This window comes from Lampetra fluviatilis, chromosome 27, assembly GCF_964198595.1.
Source record: "Lampetra fluviatilis chromosome 27, kcLamFluv1.1, whole genome shotgun sequence".
Taxonomy (NCBI): Eukaryota; Metazoa; Chordata; class Hyperoartia; order Petromyzontiformes; family Petromyzontidae; genus Lampetra; species Lampetra fluviatilis.
In genome coordinates this window covers 2,097,749-2,122,345 of record NC_136301.1, presented here as the reverse complement: position 1 = coordinate 2,122,345, position 24,597 = coordinate 2,097,749, and the positions used below count along the sequence as shown (strand labels likewise).

Sequence of the window (24,597 nt, the reverse complement as noted above, 5' to 3'; positions counted from 1 at the left end):
TGTGAGGGCGGGCACAAGCCGGCGTGAGTAGGTTAAACGTTGAGTTTTATAAGGGCACCACGGGGTGACCAGCCCCTCCCCACCCAGAACCACCCCTCCCACCCCCCACCCAGCCCCTCCCTCCCCACCCAGCCCATCCCCACCCTCCCCACCCAGCCCTTCCCCACCTTCTCCTCCCCTCCCCACCCAGCCCCACCCTCCCCACCCAGCCCCTCCCCACCCAGCCCCACCCTCCCCACCCAGCCCCTCCCCACCCTCCCCTCCCACCCAGCCCCACCCTCCCCACCCAGCCCCTCCCTGCACGACGGACACAATAATCCCCTGTGGGCTGGTGTAACCAGGAGGTTCCTACCAGTATTTTATTTCTTTCTTGTTCTGTCACTGACAGTTGCGTGCGTTATGTGCGTCTGTGTGCTGCAAAGTTTTACCCGGGATTACAGGACCGACTCACGGGTGCAGGTTTACGTCGAGTGATCCGCAGTCGAGGAACTTTAAGGCGATCTCCAGTGGTACTGGGAATTCCGTGCCACATAGCGCAACATCGGTGCAATAAAAAATGTTGTTTAGGTTTACAAGGCGATGAGACATCGATTTCGCGATAATCGTCATTCGTCGTGAACGTTGATATTATATCTAGAGCACTTATATCACGGCGACGCTCGGACGAGTAGGCCGTAACGACGCATCAATTTGTAAATCTGCCGATGAGATTGTGTCTGAGACGCACGGTACGTACAGTCAGTTCTCCTATAGCGCCTGCTTTCATACCGCAAATTGGATACAACGCGATGAATGTATCAGGGAACACGTCTTTTTATGACGCGGATGCGAATTGGATATCACGCGTTAGACTGAACAGAAACTGCGTCGTGCGAGTAGAAATTGGTGGTTGTACCGCTGCCTCGGGGTAGCATCGCACGAGGCATTGGGATGCTGCTGGGTGCTTATAGATGGCACCCACGTGCCTCAGTCATTGTTCAGCCTGCGGACGCATCTCACGTGTTATCATTACGCGATTCTTCCATAATGCGGTGGTTCTTCAAGAAGGCAACTACTACCGTGTTATAGGTGGACAGACTATTTGTCTATCAAACTGTTTACTCACCTGACACCATCTGTGTCTGAGGTTGTGTGTCTATGTGACCGTGGGGAGCAGTAGTGTAGTGGTGTTAGCGCGCTGCGCTACAGACATGGTAACCCAAGTTCTATTCCAGCTCACGACCAGCACGAGTGACGATTATCTGAACCGCTCCTGGGCCTCTTTTAGGTCAACTCAGCCTCAAATGAGTACCTGGTGCGGTGTGTAAACATCGCCACTGGGGAGACAAAGGCGGCCAGGCGTGGTGCTGGCCACCCTTGCGTGCCGTGCCGGCCTTCATAGGTGCTCGCTAACAGCACTTGCCCCAACAGTCTGTTCAGGCTATATGGGGGGGATCTTTGTATATCTGAGGCTTTGTGTTTGTGTGACTGCCCGTACATCTGTGAGGCTCTGTAACCGCCTGCGTATCTGAGGAGCACCTAGCCTGGCACAGGTGCCGCAGTGACATCACTGCCACTTTGTGGCGAACGGCAGTTGTTGCATATCCGAGGCTGTGTGTTTGCGCGACTGCTTGCGTGTTTATTGGACAGTCTGTTCATCTGTCGATTGAGTCGGTGCTGTGCGTATGCCCATGATTCCCGCTGTGTAGCCATCTATGTTGAACCGTACCGAGCCAACCGTGCTAATCGGAGGTGAACTATGAGACTGGAAAGAAAGCCTCGGTGAAATAGACTTACATTGGACACAAAACAACGCACGGATCTCCCCTGTCGCCTTATGGCACTGTAGGAACAAGTGTTTTTAGCAAGCGCCTATTAAGGCTGCCACAACAAGCGGTGGCGGGGTGCGTTGGCATCGCACTCGGTCACGATCGCCTCCCCCCAGTGCTGGAAGGGACACCACACCAGACGCCTTTTGTTTTATTGACGAATCTTTCGAACGTGCAGAGCCTGGACAGATTGATGCGGAGCACATGCCGCTGTTGCACGGCTAGAAATTGAACCCAGGTCGCCGGGTTTCTAGTGCAGTGATTTGCCGCCAACCAATTTTGCCATCATTCCCCACGCAAAGACGCACACGTACACACGAGTGCATACGTACACGTATTACCATATTCGCACGTGTGCATGGACAACGTAAACATAAATTTCGATTTAAAGCTTTCGTGACTGCAGGGATTCATCTTCTTGGTTCTTTCGGTAAAGTCACGTAGAAGGGAAACATTGTATTATGTTTTATTTTAATTATTTTATTATTTCCCTTCTACGTGACTTTACCGTAGGAACCAAGAAGAAAAAACGTAAACATACTCAACGCAAAGATTCTCCATATAGACTGTCGGGGCAGGTGCTGTTGGCGATCGAGTGGGTGGCCAACGCCACGCCAGGTCGCCTCTGTCTCCCCAGTTCTGATGTTTTATGCACCACATCAGGTCGGCTGAGTTGACCTAGGGGAGGCCCAGCGCCAATTAAAATATCCGCCACTTGAATTAGTCGTTAGCAGGAATCAAACTCGGGTAGCCGTGTAATGCGCTAACCACTATACTACCGCGCCGCATACTTAAACACAACACTCCTACACACACCTACATGCACACACCTATGTACACACTCGCAAAGACAAACATCCCTCAAACCAAGTGCTGTTGTGCGTACGTATATTGAACTTCTTCCGCACCGCACGTACGTAGCCAACAGTCTTCGTCGGAGGTGCACCACATCGGGTGCCCTTTTAAGGCTGAGTAGACCTAGCATCTACTAAGCCTCTTGCACACGCTCTTATGCACGCGCACACACACACTCACGCTCTCTCTCCCTCTCCCCACAGGAGCCGACTGTCGGTGGGGGAGCTCCCTGGCAGCAGGGCCCATGAACAGCGAGGTGGCGGCCGTGGCCCCCATCAGCCTGGTGCCCCGCGACACCAAGTGGCTCACGCTCGAGGTAGCCCCCCCCCTCCCCCCCACAGCTCCGTAACCCCCTTGAGGCTCCCCCAAACTTCCCTCGACTCTTCTCAATGCTCATTTATACCGTCGCCTACGCACTGATGGCCACAGCTGCCCCCCTCCACACCCCCTACCTCCACACCCCCCCTCGTCCACATCCCCTCTCCCCACACCCCCTACCTCCACATCCCCCCTCCTCCACACCCCTCCACCCCCCCCTCCTCCACACCCCCCCTCCCCACACCCCTCCACCCCCACTCTCCACCCCCCCCCCCACCTTATACACTATCCACGAATCCACCCCCAGACGTCCCTCTACGCTATCCCTCGGAGCCCCCTAGACTCTCCTAGCCGCTCCTCGAGACCCCACGGAGTGGTTCTGTACAAACTCCCGCCCCCGCTAGCTCCGCCTCCAATCCTCTGCTGCCTCCCTCCCACCCCCCGCATCCCCCGAGCTGTCTCTCCAAACATCCCCGAGTGGCCCCCCCAGACTTCTCCTCTGACCTCCCTTATGCCACCCCTACTGCTGTACAATTTCAGCCGTGTTACTCGCCACGTTTAGTCCGTTGTCCTTCCCTCCCGCACCTCCGATTAGCACGGTTGGCTACGTACGGTGCGGAAGAAGTTCAACATACGTACATGACCGAGATGCAGGGGTCTCCATATGTCAAACGGCCAAAGAGGCTTTCCGACTGGGTTGAACGTATTTATTTTCGTGTCTTTGCAAAGTGAAAGTCAATGGTTGGCCAAGACGTCCCGAGCGCACGGTTTTTCGACGAATTCCACACAGCAGCAAAGTGTCTGGCTGTAGAATTGGTAGCGCGCGCGCAGAGTGCAGCACCGCTACGCAACGCTGCTGCGTGACCACATCTCACGGGGGCCACCGCCATTACCTAATTTGTCCCATGTGCCTATTCTAGAGTCACATCTACCCCTGGAGGGCCGGGGAGTCGTCGCCCCTCCCCCCCGAAACACTCGCTCGTGAAGCCCTCCCGTAGGCCCTTTTGTGCCACCACCCCTCCCACCAGACACCCCCGCACTGCCGTTTCCCCGGATCCGTCAAGCTCTGTGCACGCAGTGTGTGTACGTGTGCTCGTGAGCAAGAGCCATAGGTTTTTTTTTTGTCTGATCGTGCAAATATAAAAGCGTGTCATTAAACCCGCCGTCATGTAAACAAAACGTGCCAATCAGTCACTGCTTCAGCACACCGGTGTGTTGGAGAGTAAACCCACAGCGTTTACAATTTGAGCACTGTGACGTTTCGCCGGCGATTACAACAACCAGCTCCGACAGGCGATTAGCCAGGATTGTGAAAAAGTCTTACTCTTTCGGTCTTAAATATTGAGTAAGCTAATAAAACCCGTGAGCAAGAGTTCTCTTGCGTGTGTGCCTACCCAGACCTGCGTGCTCACCCGTGTACATGTGTCGTGTGTGTGTGTGTGTGTACGCATGTCGTGTGTTCACTCGTGCCTGCGTAGGTGTGCCGTGAGTTCCAGCGGGGCGCGTGCTCGCGCACTGCGGAGGAGTGTCGCTACGCCCACCCCCCCAAGCACGTGAGCGCCCCCCACGGGCGCGTCATAGCCTGCTTCGACTCACTCAAGGTGCGTGCGCGTGCGTGCGTGTGTGTCTTCGTGTGAGTGGGGTCATCTCAGTCAGTCGACCCGTGGCACCCGGGTCTGCCCCGTGACCTCCTGCCAGCGGGCATTCGACACTTCACGTGGCCTCAAGGTGCACGTGGCCTGGCACAAGCGTCGTGGTGACGTCACCGCCACTTGGTGGCGAATGGCGGTTGTTGTTGTGGGGAGCGGTAGTGTAGCGGTTAGCGCGCTGCGCTATGAACCTGGCGACCCGGGTTCGATTCCCGCTCACGGCCAACACCCAGTGACAATTATCTGAACCGGTCCTGGGCCTCCCCTAGGTCGACTCAGCCTCAAATGATCACCCGGTGCGGTGTGTAAACATCGCCACTGGGGATACAAAGGCGATCGGGCGTGGTGCTGGCCACGCACCTCCTTGTGTACCGTTTCGGCCTTCATAGATGCTCGCTAACAGCACTTGCCCCTACAGTCTGTTAAGGCTATACGGGGGATCTTTGTGAGCGTATCGGCTTGTGCAGGTGAGTGTGCGAATTTCCGCGGGTGAGTGAGTGCATGTTCCTGCGTGCACACGCGTGTGGTCATCCACAACTGTATTTAGTTTGTTGTCCTTTCCACGCATAAGTGTGCGTCCTCGTGCGCGGAACCCTCGGGTGTGTGCGTGTACGTCACATTGCGTGCGCGCGTCATCACTGTGTCAGGGCCGCTGCACGCGTGAGAACTGCAAGTACCTGCACCCGCCCGCGCACCTCAAGACGCAGCTGGAGATTAACGGCAAAAACAACCTGATCCAGCAGAAGAACCTCACGGCGATGGCGCACATGCAGATGATGGCGCCCTCCATGCTCGCGCCCATGCACTCCTACCCCCAGCTGGTGAGGGCGCTGCCTCCCCCCCATTTCCCACCCCACCAAAACCCCAAAATTAGATGATCCTGGTGCACGCGTGTGCGTGTGTGTGTGCGTGTGTGTGTTTGTGCGTGTGTGTGCGTGTGTGTGCGTGTGTGTGCAGGTCTTTGTGTCTGCCTTCATAGGTGCTCGCTAACAACACTTGCCCCAACAGTCTGTTGAGGCTATACGGGGGGGGGGGGTGTCTTTGTGATGTCTGCACGCACATGGGGAGCGGTAGTGTAGCGGTTAGCGCGCTGCGCTACGAATCCGGCATCCCGGGTTTGATTCTCGCTCACACTAGTGACGATTATCTGAACCGGTCTTGGGCCTCCACTAGGTCGTAAACATCGCCACTAGGGCCGTGCCGGCCTTCATCGGTGCTCACGAACAGCACTTTCATGGGAATAGACACATGGCCCCCATGGGTAGTGATGCGTGGGGCACCCTGGGTAAAGATTCACAACCGCCCCTCCTCTTGCTGGAGATACGCAGCACCAAGGCTGGGCGTGCACTGCACTCGACCCCATGATCCCCTGCGACGCCGTGTCCTCTCGACCCCATGACCCCCGCAGAGCATGTACTCGCAGCCGGCCTCCCCGATGCCGTACCTGAGTTACCTGTCCCCGGCGACCCCGGGCCTCAGCTACCTCCCTCCGGATGTCCTGGCCACGGCGGGGGGCGCCATGCCGGGCACCCACGCGGCGCTCGTCATGAACGCGCATGCGCCCGGCGCCATGGCGGCGGCTACGGCCGCTGGCGCCCTGCAGCCCGGAATGCGACCCCTCCGCACGGACAAGCTGGACGTACGTACGCACGACACGCACGGGCAAAGATCCCACGTATAGCCTTTGACAGACGGTAGGGGCAAGTGCTGTTAGCGAGCACCTGTGAAGGCCGGCACGGTGCACGAGGTGGTGGTTGGCCAGCAGCACGACATCCGGCCGCCTTTGTCTCCCGAGTGGCGACGTTTGCACACTGTACCAGGTGCTCATTCTAGGCTGAGTCGACCTAGAGAAGGCCAAGGGCCGGTTAAAATAATCACCACCGTTCATGGTCCTGAGCGGGAATTAAACTCCGGTCACCGGATTCGTAGCACAACGCGCTCACCACTACACTACCACTCCCCACACGCACACATACACACACATCAAGACCAACCGCCGTTTGCCATGAAGTGGCGATGATGTCACCACGGCCCTTGTGCCAGGCTAGGTGCACGCTGAAGCCACGTGAAGTGTCATGTATACACACACATGCATGCACGCACACAGACGGGCATATACTGGCGACGCACACTCGTACTCAAATAAAGGTGACCGCCAAACCGAACCAGCCATCGCGTCGTCATCACGCCTACCCGCTCCCACCACCTCCCTGCGCCACGCCTCACCACCAGGTGTGCTCGGAGTTTGTGCGCGGGGGTTGCCCCCTGTCGGCGGACGACTGCCGCCTGGCGCACCCTCCCGAGCGGGGCCTGCTGGACCCGGCGGACGGGCGCGTCACCGTGTGCATGGACTTCGTGAAGGGCCGCTGCTCGCGCCACAAGTGCCGCTACTTCCACCCGCCGCTCCACCTGCAGGCCAAGGTCAAGGCCCTGCAGCACCAGGCCAACCAGGCGGCCGCCGCTGCCGCCATCGCGGTGAGTGACGGCCCCCGGGGGAGGAGGAGCGAACGGCGGTCGTGATGGGCAGGTGGCAGGGAGGGGCAGAGGTGGGCAGAGGCGGGCGGTCGGACGCACGCCAGCAGCAGTGCTTGAGTTGTGTGTGGGCGGTGGTAATTGTGTAGTCGGCGTGAGCGGTGGAGGTGGGTGGGCAGCGGCAGTTGTCGGGCAGCAAGCACGAGAGCAGGGTGAGATGGGCAGCCGCCGGGTACGCGTTGGCCTCGGGCAGAGATTGGCGATGCTGGCGGGGGCGGCGGGCACGGGGCAGTGGGGCGTGGGTGTGCACGCACCGGCGATAGGAAGTGTGGGTGGGATGCAGACAGCAGATGTGGACGATAGGGGCTGGTGAGCAGCGGCACCGTGCAGCAGGGAGGTGTGGGGAATCAAAAATAAGTGAACAGCAGGCTTGGTTGGGCAGGCAGTAGCCCTGGGCATCGGGGGCACAAGCGGGAGAACAGCGCAGACGAGGCCAGGAAGAATGAGCAGGTGGGTAGCGAGGACATGCAGGGAGAAGGGGCAGGTGGGCAGCAGCTCGACACAGGCAACAGGAGCAAGGTGGAGGATGCTAGTGGGCAGTCGGCTGTCGGCATTGGGCACACGTGGGCAGCAGCTATGGGCAGCGGCTGGGCAGCAACAGCTGGGCAGCAACAGCTGGGCATCAGGTGCAGATTGGCAGAGGCAGATGAGGGCAGAGGGAATTGGAATTGAGCCGTGCAGTGGCACAGGGAATCGGTCGCAAACACGGCACGGACAGTCACCGTGTGCAGAGGCTGAGCTCCACAGTGGAGCTGTGTAGAATGTTGGGGCAAGTGGCTGTCGGTGAGAATTTATTGAGTGTCACCAGTGTACGCACATTGTACGCACGCACGCACGCGAATACAGACACGCGGTGTTACACACACGCATTCGCATGTATGCTCACACAGATACGTGCCTCAATAGGTCCACACACACACCTTCGTATATGTATACTTACGCACGCTCAGTCGTACACATGTATACCTACATGAATGTGCACACTTACACGCGCGTCCGTATAGCAACATTACGCACGTTTGTACACAGACCGTGCTTGACATATGCATATACACACACACATACATTGCACAGATATGTTCATACGAAAACACATTCTTATCTTATATTTAAAAAAACAAAGGTCCCCGTTATGGCCAACGTAGACTGTTAGCGAGGGGGGTGGTGCGACCAGGACCCATGGCCAGCCACAGTTTCCCCTTACAGAAGTGATGTTTACACACCATGACAGATGCTCACTTAAGGCCGAGTTGACCTAGGGGAGGCCCATTACTAGGTCAAGATATCACTCGCCACGTATGTCAGCCAGAGTCAGACATCGAACATGGGTTACCAGGTTTGTAGCGTACTGCACCACAGACGTTCCGAGCGCGTTTAGAATTTATGATGCACACAAATTCATACCACTCAAGACACGTTTAAATTAATATTATATCCATAATAGAGGTGTTTTGGGTTATATATATTTACCTCTGTAATGATATTCACCTCACATAAACGCATACATGATCATACATTTCAGCAGACATTTCATAAAATGCTTACATATATGCTCAATCATGGTGCCATGAAAAGCAGCATTTCACACATGCATATACACCCATGCACATATGTACAAAGGCACACTTGAGCACAAACATGCACGTGCACAGACAGGCATGCTTATGGGCACAGTTCACACACGCATACGCATCCTCTGGCATACATAGCCTTTAACAGTCTGTTGAGGCAAGTGCTGTTAGCGAGCACGTAATGAAGGCCGGCACGGCACACGAGGGGGTGGGTGGCCAACACCACGCCCGGCCGCCTTTGTCTCCCTAGTGGCAACGTTTACACACTGCACCAGGTACTCATTTTGAGGCTGAGCCGACCTAGGGGAGCCCCACGACCGGTTCAGATAATCGTCACTGGTGTTGGCCTTGAGCGGGAATCGAACTAGTGTCTCCGGGTTCGTAGCGCAGCGCGCTAGCCGCTGCACTACCACTCCCCACACACATTCACATGCATGGATGCACGCACAGACAGTTTACATGGGCAACAACAACAACCGTCGTGGTGACGTCACATAGGCAAAGACACACATACACACACAGTTCATACACGCGCCTATGTTCACACTCGTATGCACACACACACACCTGTGCATGCATCTTGGTGCACTCGCACACAACACGCGCACACACGCACATCCATGCTCGCACGCTCACACGCGCGCACATGCACACCCACACACGTGCTGTCTCGCGTGCATTAACGATAACGAGCTTTCTGGTAATGAGCGCGTTCATGTCGAGGGCATCCATAGCCAGCGTCTCCCTCGCCTAGAACACGGCCATCATGGCGGGTGGGCGGATGGGCAGGCGGGTGGGTGTGGGTGTGTGTGCAGAGGTAATTGGGTAGGTGGGTGAATGAGTGTGCGGATTGGTGAGTGGGTGGTTGAAATGGTGGGTAGGTCAGTGAATGGATGACTGCATGCGCGAATAGAATGGTGGGTAGGTGAGTGAGTAGGTTGGTGAATTAGTGGGCAGATAGGGGAGTTGCTTGTTGAGAGGATGGGTAGGTCAGTGAATGGATGAATTGGTGGGTGGGTGGGGCAATGCTCGAGATGGTTGGTGAATAGGTGGGTAGGTGAGTGAGTAAATGGTTGAGTGGATTAGTGCGTAGATGAATGAGTGTGTGAGTGGTGGGTGGTTGAGTCGGTGTGTGGGTGCTTGGGTAGATATAGGAGTGTAAATTGGTAACTCGGTGTGTGAATGTATCCTTGTGTAGATGGATGAATGGGTCAGTTGGGTGAGTTGGTGGATGGACGGCGAGGCAGGCGAGTGGGGGTAGATATGCCTACCAAATGGGTCTTTACATCCTAATTATATGAAATGAATCCCAGCACGAAAATCCCACGCAACCATTGGCATTAATCTGCACAACGCTGCCTCACTACCTTTGCCTCCCGCCCCTCGTAAAATGTAATTAGAATTCCAAGTAATTAATCCCAAACCGTCAACAATTACCGTGAACAATTCCAGCGTCAATTACATCTCCCCGCGGCTAATGCCTCTTAACGGCTCAAACTGCCGCTGCATTGGCTCCACTCGCGGGGGTGATCGTGGGCTCTCTCCGCTTATGCCGAGCAACCGCCGCGATCAGCTTCCTCGGGTCTCTCTCCGTCACGGGAAAAGGTTGCCAGCTAGACGCGATTGTAATGCTCGCATGGGATGGGTTCTTGTGATTTGCGGCATTCGAACCACGCGGCAGCGAGAGAGAGAGGGATCGACGCCTCGCGGCCGAATTGACGCGGAATTTTTTGATCGACAAGTCCGGTCGAAGCGCCTCTCTGTTCTCCTCCATCGCAAAACATGACGACGCCACCCCAGGCCGGAGGGCCCCTCGACATGAACGTGCGCTTACACGACTTAAAAAAAATAAATAAGCGTTTTGTCCGTTTTTTTTGTAACAATTTTTTTTGGTAACGTTTCCCCCTCCCCCTCTTCCGCTCCCCTCCCCTTTTTTGTTTCCTCTTTCTCTCCTACCCATAATGCACCCGGCTTGACCTTTCACCTTTGCGACAATAACCGCCTGCCGCTGCCACCAACAACAAAAACCAAACCCCTGCCGCCCTCCCTGGCCGCGCCGCGCCCCCATTGGCTGGGCCGTGGTCACGTGACGTGTTGCTGCCTCTGCTACTACCTCCGCCCGCCGCCATCGCTGCCACCACCTTCGCCTTGCGCCGCCGCTGTGATGGTGGCGATGATGACGATGGTGGTGGTGATGGTGCTGATGATGATGATGGTGGCGCTACTGCTGATGATGATGATGACGATGCTGCCCTCGTCTCCACGGCTGCTGTTGCTGCTGCTACTGCTACCGCTGCTGTCAACGCCTGCTGCCATGATAACGCCGTGTGTCTGCCTCTTGCCCCTACCCCAACTTCTGACCCCTACATCCTGACCCCCTATACCTGAACCTACGCCCTGACCCCCTGCACCTGAATACCCGATCACTATATCCAACCATAAAACTCTGTCTTGCTTACCCACTCACTCGTCCACTCTTTCACCCTCCCAACCAACACATCACCCACTCACTCGTCATCTCACGCTTCACCCCGCCCATTCGCTCGCTCACTCGCTCGCTCGCTCATCCACCCACCCCCCCCTCCATCTCACCCATTTCCTCACCCACTTCCTCACCCATCACCGCCCTACCCATTCCTTCACCCTTTCACCCCCAATCCTTTTTCCCTACCTGCTCACCGTCATCACCCCTAACCTACACCTTCCCACCTCCGACAACGCAACACTGTTGCTAACTTTGTCAAATCTGCACGTGGGGTCCCTGTTGATTTGTTTTTGCATTGCATGTGTCTCCCATCTGCGCGCGCGTGTGTGTGTATAACCATCGCTGTTACGTAAACACATTGTCATGTGTGTGTGCGCGTGCCTGCATGTGTCTGTTTTTGACTCACCCATGCTACCCTCTTTCCTGTGTCTGCCGCTGTCACAACCACATGCTGTGCTCATAATCACACACACGCTCGCATACTCGCATTGACACGTACGGCTATTAATGATAATCACATGATCGCACATACGCACACACGCACTCACTCACTCACACATTCAAAACGACACATGGTCACACACACACATTAACCGCACCCTCCACACACTCACCACACACCGTCTGATCCACGCACTCATACTCATACACTCTCACCACGCACACGCTGTTACCACACACTCCATACACTCACCACACACACGCTGTTACCGCACACTCCATACACTCACCACACACACCGTCTGATCCCCGCACTCACACGCTCATACTCACCATACACGCCCTGTCACCACACACTCCATACACTCACCCCATACACTCACCACAAACACCATCGAACCCATGCACTCACACACACTCCTCACACACACACTTTCACCACACACTCCCACACCCTCATGGTCTCACCACACGTGCACACACACTCCCACACTGTCACCACACATTCTCCATATTCACTCGCACATCTCTCTTACCGCACTCACTCACGCTCGCCACACGCTCGCCGTACGCGCTAACCCTCACTTCACACACGCACACACACATACTCACCTCTCACCCCCGTCACACCGATGGCCATAATATTTTTACGCAAAAGGCTCCGACAGCAGTGAAATCGCTGAAGAGACCATACAACGCGGCCTTTGACTTGGTACCCACACCCCCCCTTCCCACGCATGCCACGTTTGTGCCCCCCCACCGCCTCCCCCCTCCCCACCAAAAGTTAAACAAGGAAGAAAAATCACACGTACGCATGGATTCTGTAACATATCCAATGTGCATTTGTCTTCGGAAATGTTCAATTTAGCAGTACGGAAGCCGGCACGGGGGTCCAAGCTGTCGAGGCAAACACGGTTTGCTTCTTTGGAAATTGTCCAAATTTCTTTGCCCCGGATTGCCTTGGGCGGCAACACTTTGATGAATGAGGAAGCGTCGTTTTAAATTGGATTTATTTGCTCATAGCAACACGTCTTTACACTGCACACACTGGGGTTGGTTGCATTGGAGCGTCTCCGCAAGCGTTATTGTGCTCACCCCCCCCCCCCCTGTTTACTGCTCCCAGCCTCGGCCGAATAGCGTTGTAGAACCTCCGTTAAGAGAACGAGACCAGCACGCGAATAGTTGTTAATTTTATATATTTTTTTTAAAGTCATATCTTTCCACATTTAAACAAAAAAATCTAATTGTTTCACTAAATCTTGACTTAAAGTTTTCGTGACTGCAGGAATTCATATTCTTGAGTCTTTCGGTAAAGTCACATAGATAGGTTCAAAGAAAATAACAACGAAAGACCCAAGAATTTGTTTAAACTAAGTAATTAGCCAAACTTCCCAAAGCAAGGGACGCTCCTGAGAAAGTATCGAAGCTCAAGGCAATGCTTTCATCGGACAAATCGATCGCGCCGTTACTGTCCAGAACCTTGATATGCGGTCGCACAGCGTACAACAGGTGGCTCTAGGCGTGCACTGGATGGGTGCGGTTGGGGCTGCTGTAACCCCCCCACCCCCATCCATCTTGAATCAAACTACGAAGGGACGACGGGGAGACGATTGGAATAACCGTGCCGCCCTAAGGCCATGAAATGGACAGGCGTCCGTTGACGTCTCCTGGGAAAACCCCACCTGGTGCAGCCAGGAGACCAGAGGTCGCAAACGGGTTTTGATTCCTTACCCGTACCCGGCCGCACCAGGGTCGCAAACGGGTACCCCTACCCTACCCGATACCCGGCTACCCGTACCCGGCCGTGTATCGGGTAGGGTACGGGTACGAGTACCCGATTGCGACCTCTGGGATGAAGCCATGTTGCTGGCGCGGGTGGGTTGATTCTAGGAACTTGAATTGTGAGAAGAGACAAAACGTTGGGAAATGAGTGACAAACAGTTACTCACCAGTGACTAACGGCCTACCCGTACCCGTACCCGGCCGCACCAGGGTCGCAAACGGGTACCCGTACTCGGCCGGGTACGGGTATCGGGTAGGGTACGGGTATCGGGTACCCGATTGTGACCTCTGCAGGAGACTGACTAGCACCTCCCCTCCATCCCACCATCCTTGGGGGGTTATCTCCGGAGACGACGGGCAATCACCGCGGCCGGCCACATGGAATGTCCAGAACGCTCAGTGGAAGTTGCCCATTTTGTCGGGAGCTTCGACCGGTACCGCCGCCTGCCACTTCAGCGGGAACGGTTCTGGCTCCGGTGACTACGAGGAGCGGGGGAGCAGCCCTCTCCTCGGCACGAGCGTAACGTGGAACCAGCAGGGAAGCGGCTCCTTCTAAACAAGGGAATGAAAAGACCGTGAGAGCGTTGCAGTGAGGTGTGGGAAGCCACGGGTCACAGGCTATTGTGGGCTCATCTCCCCCATCAACTTGAGGATGAGTACGATGCCTAATATCACCTCCTGCCCCAGGTGTTGGCTATAGTGGCCCTAATGGGGCCTCCAAATGAGGATTTGAAGCCTGTTGGACACGCAATGACAGGTAACAGTGGAGCCAAGATCGGCCTCTGTAAAACAATATTCATGAAGGACGCTACTGGGCAGTTGCCCTCCAACAACAGCGGAGATTGGAGGAGCAACAAAACGAGCGGCGTGCCGGGCGACTAGAAACGCAGCGAGTTGGCACAGTGGGGAGCACAGGCAATGGATCGTTAACCCATGGCACCTGGGTCTATCCAGTGACCTGCCAGCGAGCCTTCGACACTTCAAGTGGCCTTAAAGTGCACATAGCCGACCACAAGCGCAGTGTTGACGTCACCGCCACTTAGTGGCGGATGGTGGATGTTGTGTTTAGTGTGTGTGTACGTGTGGGGAGCGGTGGCGTAGCGGTTCAGCGCACTGCGCTACGAACCCGGCGACCAGAGTTTGATTCCCGCTCACAGCCAACACCAGTGACGAATATTTGAACCGGTCCTGGACCTCCCCTAGGTTGACTCGGCCTCAAATGAGTACCTTGTGCAGAGTGTAAACATTGCCACTGGGGAGATAGGCGGCCGGGCGTGGTGCTGGCCACCCACCCCCTCGTGTGCCGTGCCGTCTTTCAAAGGTGCTTGCTAACAGCACTTGCCCAACAGTCTGTTAAGGCTATACGGGGGGTCTTTGTTAATACATGGGGAGCGGTACTGTAGTGGTTATCGCATCACTCTATGAACCCGCTGACCCGTGTTCGATCCCCATTTGAGGCCAACAGGGACAAATATCTGAACTGGTCCTGGGCCTCCCCTATGTAGACTCAACCTTAAAGGAGTACCTGGTGCAGTGTGGAAACATCAGGACTGTACTGGGGAAACAAAGGTGGCCGGGCGCGGTGCTGGCCACCCACCCCCTCGTGTGTTGTCGGCCTTAATCGGTGTAATATAACAGCACTTGCCGGAACAAATTTAAGGCTATATGGGGGATTTTTCTGTGTTTAGCTGGCTGCCTTCCTGTGTGTTTGTACCTGCATGTCTTGTGTCTGTGTCTACTTGTGCATCTGTATGTGTGTACACATTTGTGTCTGTATCTGCATGTCTGCATGAGTGTGTGACTGAGTGTATGCTTGTCTTTGTGTCTGCACGTACACGTGTGTGTCTGCATCTGACCACATCCGTGTGCCTCTGTGCGCGCATGTGTCTGCATGTCCTGGCCTTGCGTGTATCTGTGTGCACCCGTGTATACATCCATGCAAATGCCTGTGTCTGTGCATGCGTATGTCTGTGTCTGCATGTGTCCTTTTGTATGCATCCCTACATGTGTCCGTCCATGCGTGTGTATGCCGACCTGTCTCCATGTGTTTCCGTGTTGTGTATGTCTGTGTATGTATGTCTCCATGCGTGCGTGTCCATGTTTGCCCATGTGTGGCTGTATCTCCATGTGTGTGTGTCTGCATGTCTCCATTTCTGCATGTGTGCGTCTGCACGCATGTCACTGTGTCCTTGCGTGTCTATGTGCATGTCTTTGTGTGTGTGTTTGTCTTTACGTGTCTACGTGTCTTCTCCTGTCTCCATGTGCGTGCACGTGTCTGTATGTACATCCATGTCTTCATTTCCGTGCGTGCGCACGCTTGTGTCCGCGTGTCTCCACTCGTCCACGTGTGTCACCGTGCCTCCCCGTGTCTCCATGTGTCCGCGTGTCTCCCCGTGTCCCTCAGTCCATGCCCACAGGGGTCATGACCCCATTACCAAAGCGGGCGGCCATGGACAAGCCCAACGGCATGCTGGGAGCGACGTTCAACCACGCGCTCATGGCGTACCAGTCGGGGCTGTCCGGCCTCCACATGGCCGCGCAGCCTTACATGGCTCCAGGTGGGAAGCACGGCGGGCGGGAGGGAGCGTGTGTGTGTGAGTGAGTGTACGGGCGAAATTGAGATTTCTGGAATGAATGTTATAATGTGGGTGGATAGGTTTGACAGCGGAGGTCTCACTCCGAATCAGTCGGGGCGGCATTATCTTTTCATTGGCTGCACGATGCTGTGTGGAGCCTACCTGGTGGTCTGTCGCTCCGCACGAAGCTTCGGGTCTTCTGGGCCACAGTCATGCCCTCCCTTCTCTATGCTTGTGAAACGTGGAACATCTGCGCCGGTTAGAAACATTCAGGCTGGCATGCCTACGATCCATCCTGGGTTTAATCAGGCTGGATTGTGTGAGCAGCTCCCAAATCCTTGAAAGATCTGGACACATTTCTATCAGCTGCTTTGGCAGGCAAGGCTGCGTTGGCTGGGTCATGTAGCCCGCATGCCCAAGCAGCTTCTGTTTTGCCACATCGAGGGGGCTAAATGGGCACGACATGCGCTGGAGAAGAGATGGACTGATGCGGTACGAGAGGATGTGAAGCTGAGTGGACTTGCCAACGACTGGTACCAGCAGTGTCAAGATTGACCTCTGGAGGAGGCTCATGAAGGACACTACTGGGCAGTTGGAGGCAGTCGCCCTCCAGCAACAACGGAGGGCAGATGAGCGACGCTCACAACAATGAGCGGAGTGCAGGGCGGTAGCAACTTGACACAGTAGGGAGTACAGCTGGTGTATTTACCAGTCATCTCAGTCAACCCATGGCACCTGGGTCTGTCCCGTAACCTGTCGGCGAGCCTTCGACACTTGACGTGGCCTCAAAGTGCACCTGGCCTGGCACAGGCTCTGTGGTGACGTCACCATCACTTAGTAGCAAATGGTGGGTATTGGTGGGCTTGTGTGCGAGTGTTTGCGCAGTGGGGTGCGGTAGGGTAGCAGTGAGTCCATTCCTGCTCACGACCAACACAAGTGACAATCTGAACCTAGGCCTCCCCTAGGTCGACTCGGCCTCAAATAAGTACCTAGTGCGGTGTGTAAACATCATCACTAGGGAGACAAAGGCGGCAGTGCGTGGTGCTGTCCACCCACCCCTTCGTGTGCTGTTCCGGCCTTCATAGTTGCTCACAAACAACACTTGCCCCAACTGTGGGTGGGGGGGGGTCTTTTTATGTGCGTGTGTATTTGCATGTGTGTGCGTGCATGTGTGTGCATGTGTGTGCATGTGTGTGCACGTGTGTGTGCTTGGTGAACGAGGGATGACGTCGTTGTGCGTGTCGGGACACGAGCCCGTGTGGGAGACAGCGTCGCGGACGTTCACCCCTCTCCTCTCCCATGTTGTCGTCGTCCCCCCCGCTTCCTGTCGCACGGCATGCTGGGAGCAGGTTCCATGTTTTGCATGGCGGCACCCACAGCCACGTTCGGTGAGTAGACGCACGCACATCACAACAACAACCACGATGGCAATTTCTTAACAACCATAATAACAACCACTATTAACTTAGCAGCAGCAACCTATGAACCACATCGTTCACAAACAAGACACCACTCGCTCGTATCAACACCCACAGTGATGATCACAGCGTTGATGATGATGATGACTTGGTGGTGGGGGTGGTGGTGATGACAACGATGACAATCTAAAGAATTGATGATTGACAACGATGTTGATATTGATAACAATCATGGTGACGGTTACAAAGGTGAGGATGAGTGATTTAAGACGTGTCCGTGGTGGCTATGACGGTGATTAACACGGTAAATGACGATTACATTACTGGTTGCGACGATGACGATGGACGTCACTGCAATGAAGACGATGATGTCAACCGTGACGATGGCAATGTCGATGTTGGCAATGATGTTGTGGACTTCACTTTTTCCTCTGTCCCTGTCTATGCTGGCAGTTGTAACAGATGTTCCGTGATGGAGATAACATTGTTGATGATGTTGTTGATGTTGACAATGATATTGGTGATGACTGAGGATGTGGACTATGTTGACGTGCACGATGTTGATGATGTTGGTGATGACAAGCGAGATGTTAACTACCTCGCCTGGTGTACAGGAGGTTGTGGGTTTGATCCCGACCCTGACTCCTGCTGTATATTTGGAGTTTGCGTGTCTCTCTCCCCGTGGTGGGAGCGTGGATTTTTCCCCGGGTCCTCTGGTTTTTCCCTCCACATTTACAATCAACATGCGTTTAGAGCTTTTGGCTGCCTCGATACATTTCCACATGATGATAAGCCACTTCGTTGAGCTATCATTTGCGGCCAGGTCGCTTGTCTGAAAAATAACTATATATAGCTTAGTCGCCCTTACCTGGTAAACATTTTAAAATATTGTTTAAGAGGTCATAGGTTGACTCTCCTTGTCCTCCCCGCGCTCCCCGTGTCTCCGCATGTGCCAGCAGCGCCCATCATGTACCACCACAACCACCACCACCACCACGCGGCAGCCGCAGCCGCTGCGGCCGCCGCCGCTGCCTCCGCAGGGTCGGGACCGCCAAACCCCTTGGCCAATCAGGTGAGAGCTGGCGGAGGCGTTTGATTGGCTTGGACGACGCGGGCGCCGTGCCCGTCGGGGTTCAGAGGTTAGGCGGGATTGGAACGTGAACCGGGTTAAAGTCTAACCCCGGTGCACGAGTGCGTCTGGATCATCGGCCCCGTGTCTCCCCGTGTCTCCCCGTGTCTCCCTGCGTCTCTTCTCAGGTCTTGTCGTGCTGTCCCGCGTGTCTCTGTCTCTCGTGTCTCCCCGTGTCTCCTCGTGACCCTGCGTATCGCTCTAACTCCATGTGTCTCCCCCATAGCTCACCGTGTCTCCTCCGTGTCTCCCTCCGTCTCCCCCGTAACTCCCCCGTGTCTCCCCACAGCTGCAACATGGAGGCCTCACCGCCCTGGACCCTGAAGATGAGCGTTACCATGTAAACAACACACGGACACACTTGTACGTGTTCACATACATATAAAGGCAAACAAAGATCCTCCGTATACCATGAACAGACTGTTGGGGCAAGTGCTGTTCGCGAGCATCTATGAAGGCCGGCACGGCACACGAGGGGGTGGGTAGCCAGCACCACGCCCAGTGGCCGCCTTTGTCTCCCCAGTCGCTTCAAAGTACCTGATGCAGTGCGTATAACACATTGCCATGAGGGAGACAAAGGCGGCTGGGCGTGGTGCTGGCCTTCATAGGTGCTCGATAATGGTACTTGCCCCAACAGTCTGTGAAGGCTATACGGGGGGTCTTTGTCACAAACACACTCTCAGACAGCCACGCACACACGCACACACGTACACACGTACACACGTACACACATATACACACACATGTGTTGTGCTCATCTCATCCTCCATCTCCATGTCCCCTCCCTGCCTGTCTCCTGTCTCCCTCGTGTTTCTGTCTACCCCTGTATCTTGCCTCCCCCGTGTCTCCCCTTCTGCTCCCCCCCACCCCCCACCCCCCACCGTGTCTCTCCAGGTTCTGCTGAAGTGACTTCCCACGCAGCCAAATCCCACGGGGGGCACCCAGTCCTCGACCTCACCAAAACCCGAGTCGTCTTTCGGCCAAAAAAAAAAGAAAAGTTACGATTACATGAAATGGTGCGAGCGAGAGAGCGAGAGGGGAGTGCGATGACGCGCGGAGTGTGGGCGTCAAACGCAGCCCGCGCGCCGCCGCCGCCTCTCGCGTTTAACCGCCGGAAAGAAGAGAGAGAAAAATTATACGGAGAAGAGAATATTTATGACGATTAGAGGAGAGCACTTTTTAAAAAAGAAAAAAGTAATATTAATAAATATCGATTATCCCCATCCTCCCCCACCTCCATCCCCTCCCCCCATATATTATTTTGCCCCACAGCGCAAATTTAGTAAAAACACACAAAGCCGCGAGTCACTAAATTAAGTTACGTTGGAACGAATCCGCTTAGTGCCGCGGCCATGTATCCTCTTCGAATAGCAAGACTTTTTTTTTCCAGTAATATAAATATCCGCGTAGTCTTTTTAAGTTTCACCGCAAGTTTTTGTTTTGGGGGAAAGACGCAACTTACGGATGGAATCGGCGGCGACCGTGCGGACGAGCCGCTCGCCCCCCACCCTTCACGTCGATTTCAACGCAAACCACCGCCTTTGTCAATCCGCCCTGTGTTTGACCATAATTCATCACGCTGATCGGCGCGTGGGCTGGGTTGGTGAAGGTGGTGGTTGAGGGCGGGCGTGCGGGCGGGGAGCGGTGGTAGTGGAGGGCGGGGAGGACCGGTGGCCAAGTATTGAACTCCGGTTGCTGGGTTCGTGTGGCTAGCCCCTTGCGACTCGCCGCTTGCTGACGGCAGAGTGAATCGGAGGTTTGGAGGTCGCCATTCGTAACGCGCGCAGCCCCCGTGTCCATCCACTGCTGGATGAGAGACCCCACCCCACCGTGCCGTGCGGATCGCAGTTGTTACGTGACCATGCTTCACGCTGTGCCAGTGTGGGGTCGGTGAAGGTTCACAGCGTAGACTTACGTGGAGCACACAAAGTACAGGACGAGAGTGGATTTTGCTGCACTGCCCAATGGTGCCCACGCCCCCCCCCGCCCCCCCCACTTCACTTTCAAGAGCCGGAGAGATCTGGTGCATTGTGGGTGATTGGGCCACGGTCACGTGACCGGATTAATCGGGTGCTGTTCGTGATGCGGAGGCAACAGCTGAGAGATGGGCGCTTCTTACTCTTCATGGCAAAACAGCCGCCGACCGACAGAATCAATATTTAGACGGGAGGAGGAATCCGATGAGCCGTGAAGCTCTTTTTCACCAAATGTCCAGTATGGGCAGGGTCAGCAGGTTACCCCAACAAACAAAACAAACACAAATTATAGTTCAAAGTAGAGAAAATGCTAAGCAAGTCACCAAATATAAATAAACTGAAACTAAGGTTTTTTTTGTTTTACCTCGTTCAGCCCACTATTTGTATCAGTCCGGCAGGGCATCCGGTCGAATCTACCGCCCCGGTTGTTCCCATCCGCTGTGGCCCTGGCCATTTTAAAACCCCCTGGCACGCTGCCGCCTGACCTCCATTGACCTCCATTGACCTCCGTTGACTCCGGCAGCCGCCACCCGCAGCACGAGGTGTTCACCCAGTGACGGAGCCGGAGGACCGGCTCCCATAATGCATTGTCGTTCATTATACAGTTGTAGGACCTGCTCCCGTAATGCACTGCCGTTAACTAAACAGTTGTAGGACCAGCTGCCAAAATGAATCGCTCTTAACGACGTATGACCGGCTACCATAATGCATCGCTCTTAACGACGTATGGCCAGCTCCCATAATGCATTGCTCTTAACGATGTTAATAGGCTCCCATAATGCATTGCTCGTAACAACATAGTTGTATGACCAGCTCCCATAATGCATTGCTCTTAACGATATAGTTGTATGGCAGGCTCCCATAATGCATTGCTCATAACAACATAGTTGTATGACCAGCTCCCATAATGCATTGCTCTTAACGACATAGTTGTATGACAGGCTCCCATATTGCACTGCTCTTAACGACGTAGGTGTATAACCGACTCCCGTAATTAATTTCCCTCCACTAGAGGGAGCTCTAGGGAGAACCCCTCTAAGAGGGCCTTTGACAATGACCCCCACACTTCGCCCCCCATCACATGCGACCTGCCGATTGACCTTCCTGTTGCAACTCGGTGCCGCGGGGGTGTCGAGACGTAGCTGGGCCCACGCCCGCTTACCCCCGGAGTTTCCCGGTAGGGAACTTTCTAAACGCTTTTTATTTTTTCTCGTCTCTTATGCATCGCGCTGGAAACACGGCACGGATAACAGTCCGCTGGATTTTTTTTTTTGCGGAGGTTGCGTCTTCCCCCCCCCACCCCCCCCCCCTAAAAAGCGCGGCGAGACGCGAGAAATACAATATTAAGGATAAGGATTTTGTCCGTCTGGTTGGTCGTGACCGCGCGTGTATTTAATGTGACGGGGCCGCCACCGCTGTTTGTTCTAAAGATGGCGTTTCACGCCGTAGGCAAACTCTGTTCGTGGGTCGCGAGTCGCCGCGCTTTACTGGGTCTCTCCCCCCGGTCGCTCCGCAGGTTTGAGTCGTTACGCGCTGCCGCACGCACCCGATGATTGGTAAACAAGTCCCGATGCGATGTTAGAGAACGTCCGTTTTAAAATAATGGAGATAATTTGTTCGTGTGTGTGTGCCGTGTAACGTGTGTGGGGGAACGGTAGCATAGCGGTTGGGGAGCCGAGTACCATTCTGGCTGACGGTCAACATCGGTTGCGAATATCTGAACGGGTCCTCCGCTTCCCCCCGAGGTCGATTCGGCTTAACCATCAGCGCTGCGGGAGACGGGCGACTGGGCGTGGTTCTGGCCACAGCAATCCCCTCTTGTGCGCCTTGCCGGCCTTCATAGGCGCTCGCCTAACAGTACACGTACTTGCCCCAAGCAGTCGTGTTTGTCAATGTTTTGGGTTTACTCTCCAACACACCGGCGTGCTGAGAAAGCAGTCATTGGCACCTTTTGTTTACGTGACAAACCTTGACTAATTGGCTGGGGTCGGGTCGGGTGGTGGCGGGTTAAACGACTCATTTTCGCGATGTTGTTCAAAGCCAATGCGGGAGTATGGGGGGTGGCCTTTGTCCCATGTGACATCGTCCAGATTAAAATGTTTAGGATGTGTCAACATTGGCACTGGATCCAGGTCTCGTGTACAGTGCACGCGTATCCCGTTTTAACGTAGAGAGAGAGGGGGGGGGACGATCCAAATTGGGATGGGTCACCGATCGACGGCGTACCCCGGGACCCAGGGAGCCAGCGTGCTGCAGCGTGGAACGGGGGTCGGGGGGGAGGGTGGTGCTCCTCTCTCTGTGCTTCAAACCGTAGGAGCCGCCCGGTCTCGACGCACCAGAGACGGGACGGACGGGGGAAACCCCCGAACCCTGGCCAGGTAGAGACGCTAAACGCGGCGACGATGGGAACCATTCGTCCATCACTGCAGCAGTTTGTTCTCTCCTGTTGCTTGCGGTGGTGGTGGTGGCGGCGGCAGCGGCGATAGTTGGTGCTGATGGTGATCGTGTTCGTGTCGACCTTGTGGTGGCCGTGTCGGTCTCGGGCACCTGAAGCAGCACCCCTGATGTCCACGGCTCCCCCCCCGCCGCCAACCTCCCACTGCTGCCCACCTTCGCTCGGCGTGTAACAACGATGCGCGCGGAGGCTCTCAATCGACTTCGACCGCTCCGTCGTTAACGTCGGCGATTCTTGTGCGTAATCGCGGCTGCGAGGAACCGGTTACAATTTGTGTGTTACACATATTGGGGGGGGCGGGGGGGCGTGTCGCGTGACTTCCCTGTGGCCACCGGTAGGCGCTTACATTCACGACGGTGCGGCGTTAAAACGCAATCGAGGCGCGGGCCCCCCAAAATTGCAGCGATCCGTGGAACCCCACCCCCCCCCCACCACCCCGAGGGTCTGTGGGATCATCATCACGTGTGCCTCGTGGTTCACGTCTGGGGAAGAACCCCACGGGCGGTCTTGGGCCGGACCTTCTCAGCGCCAGGGCCCAGGTGAAGGGCCGCGCGTCGTATTGTCACGAGCAGCTGAAGGATCGCGACGCGTAGGAAGGGCGGCGTGTCTTTTATAGAGGGTCGCGATGACCGGGCATGAGAATGGGCCGGGCAGGTGCTGCTGGGGTTGAGGGTGGGTGCTCGCCTTGACAGTGGGGTCACGGCCAGGGCGGTTCTTAGTGGCTGTCAGCCCTCGCCGGACGCTGAGGCCAGTCCCAACACCGAGGCTACGCTCCCAAGCACTAAAACCAAACTCCACACCGAACTAAACCAGTTTAACCATTAACTTCGCTCTAGACCTGTTGCTAGCCCTGACTCTATCGCGAGCCGAGCCCAATACGAGGCTACATCAGGGTCAGGATCACGGCTATAGCGCCCTAACCCCTTCAGCCTAAAATCCAACATGACTTCAAACTGGTTTAAAAATACGCGTCTTAATCCAAGCCCATACACAACATCCTGCCGAACACCAAGTTAGGCCAGTTTAGCCGTGGTTATTGTAGTCGGGAGCTTAACACCCAGTCCAATACAAATGTTAAGCCAGCTTAGGGTCATGGCGTTAGCCCCCAGAGGACTGCACTAAACGCCGCCAGCTCAACACGGTGATGCGGAACCGGTTCAGGGTCGTGGCTTGAGCCCTGATCCTGACCCCAACACGGAGCCCGCACAGACCCTTATCAAACAAAACACTCACGGATTCGATGTTTTTGTTGTTGCTTTAACACTTTAACATTGTTTTGTTACAGTATATGAACATTTTAAAGAAAGAGAGAGAGAGAGAACATGTTTTAAAAATGATTTAAGAAATGTAAAAAAAAAACATACTTCTATAAGTAAGGTATATAGATAAGTCTAAAGGTTTAGTGTCAAATTTTTACAATATTGTAACGTAACGATAAAGTTCTAAACATTTTTGAACTTAGCCATGTTTTGTAAACACGACGGAGATCTTTTGTACGAGTGTTAATAGTTATCAACTTTAATTTTACTTTATAGTATTTCATTAATTTCTGTCATTTTTGATCGTTATTCTCGTAACAGATTCTAAATATGCGTCGTCGTT

The 24,597-nt window shown here is 55.0% G+C and overlaps 1 protein-coding gene across 6 annotated transcripts in view; it reads left to right on the top strand.

Annotated features, from left to right (window-relative positions):
- Nucleotides 1–24,301, top strand: part of LOC144942270 (muscleblind-like protein 2a) — a 40,271-nt gene extending 15,970 nt beyond the window's left edge. For 4 of the 6 annotated variants that reach the window (XM_078869029.1, XM_078869023.1, XM_078869024.1 and 1 more), the window contains 11 exons: nucleotides 2,867–2,979; nucleotides 4,460–4,582; nucleotides 5,278–5,451; nucleotides 6,039–6,269; nucleotides 6,863–7,105; nucleotides 12,318–12,371; nucleotides 15,846–15,999; nucleotides 17,367–17,405; nucleotides 18,395–18,507; nucleotides 18,854–18,927; nucleotides 19,459–24,301. In XM_078869029.1, the coding sequence (XP_078725155.1) occupies nucleotides 2,908–2,979; nucleotides 4,460–4,582; nucleotides 5,278–5,451; nucleotides 6,039–6,269; nucleotides 6,863–7,105; nucleotides 12,318–12,371; nucleotides 15,846–15,999; nucleotides 17,367–17,405; nucleotides 18,395–18,507; nucleotides 18,854–18,927; nucleotides 19,459–19,468 (1,287 nt within the window). In that variant the 5' untranslated portion in view covers nucleotides 2,867–2,907 and the 3' untranslated portion in view covers nucleotides 19,469–24,301. The remainder of the gene's footprint in view (nucleotides 1–2,866; nucleotides 2,980–4,459; nucleotides 4,583–5,277; nucleotides 5,452–6,038; nucleotides 6,270–6,862; nucleotides 7,106–12,317; nucleotides 12,372–15,845; nucleotides 16,000–17,366; nucleotides 17,406–18,394; nucleotides 18,508–18,853; nucleotides 18,928–19,458) is intronic. The other 2 variants (XM_078869026.1, XM_078869028.1) reach the window with 2 other exon arrangements.
- Nucleotides 24,302–24,597: the final 296 nt, after the last annotated feature.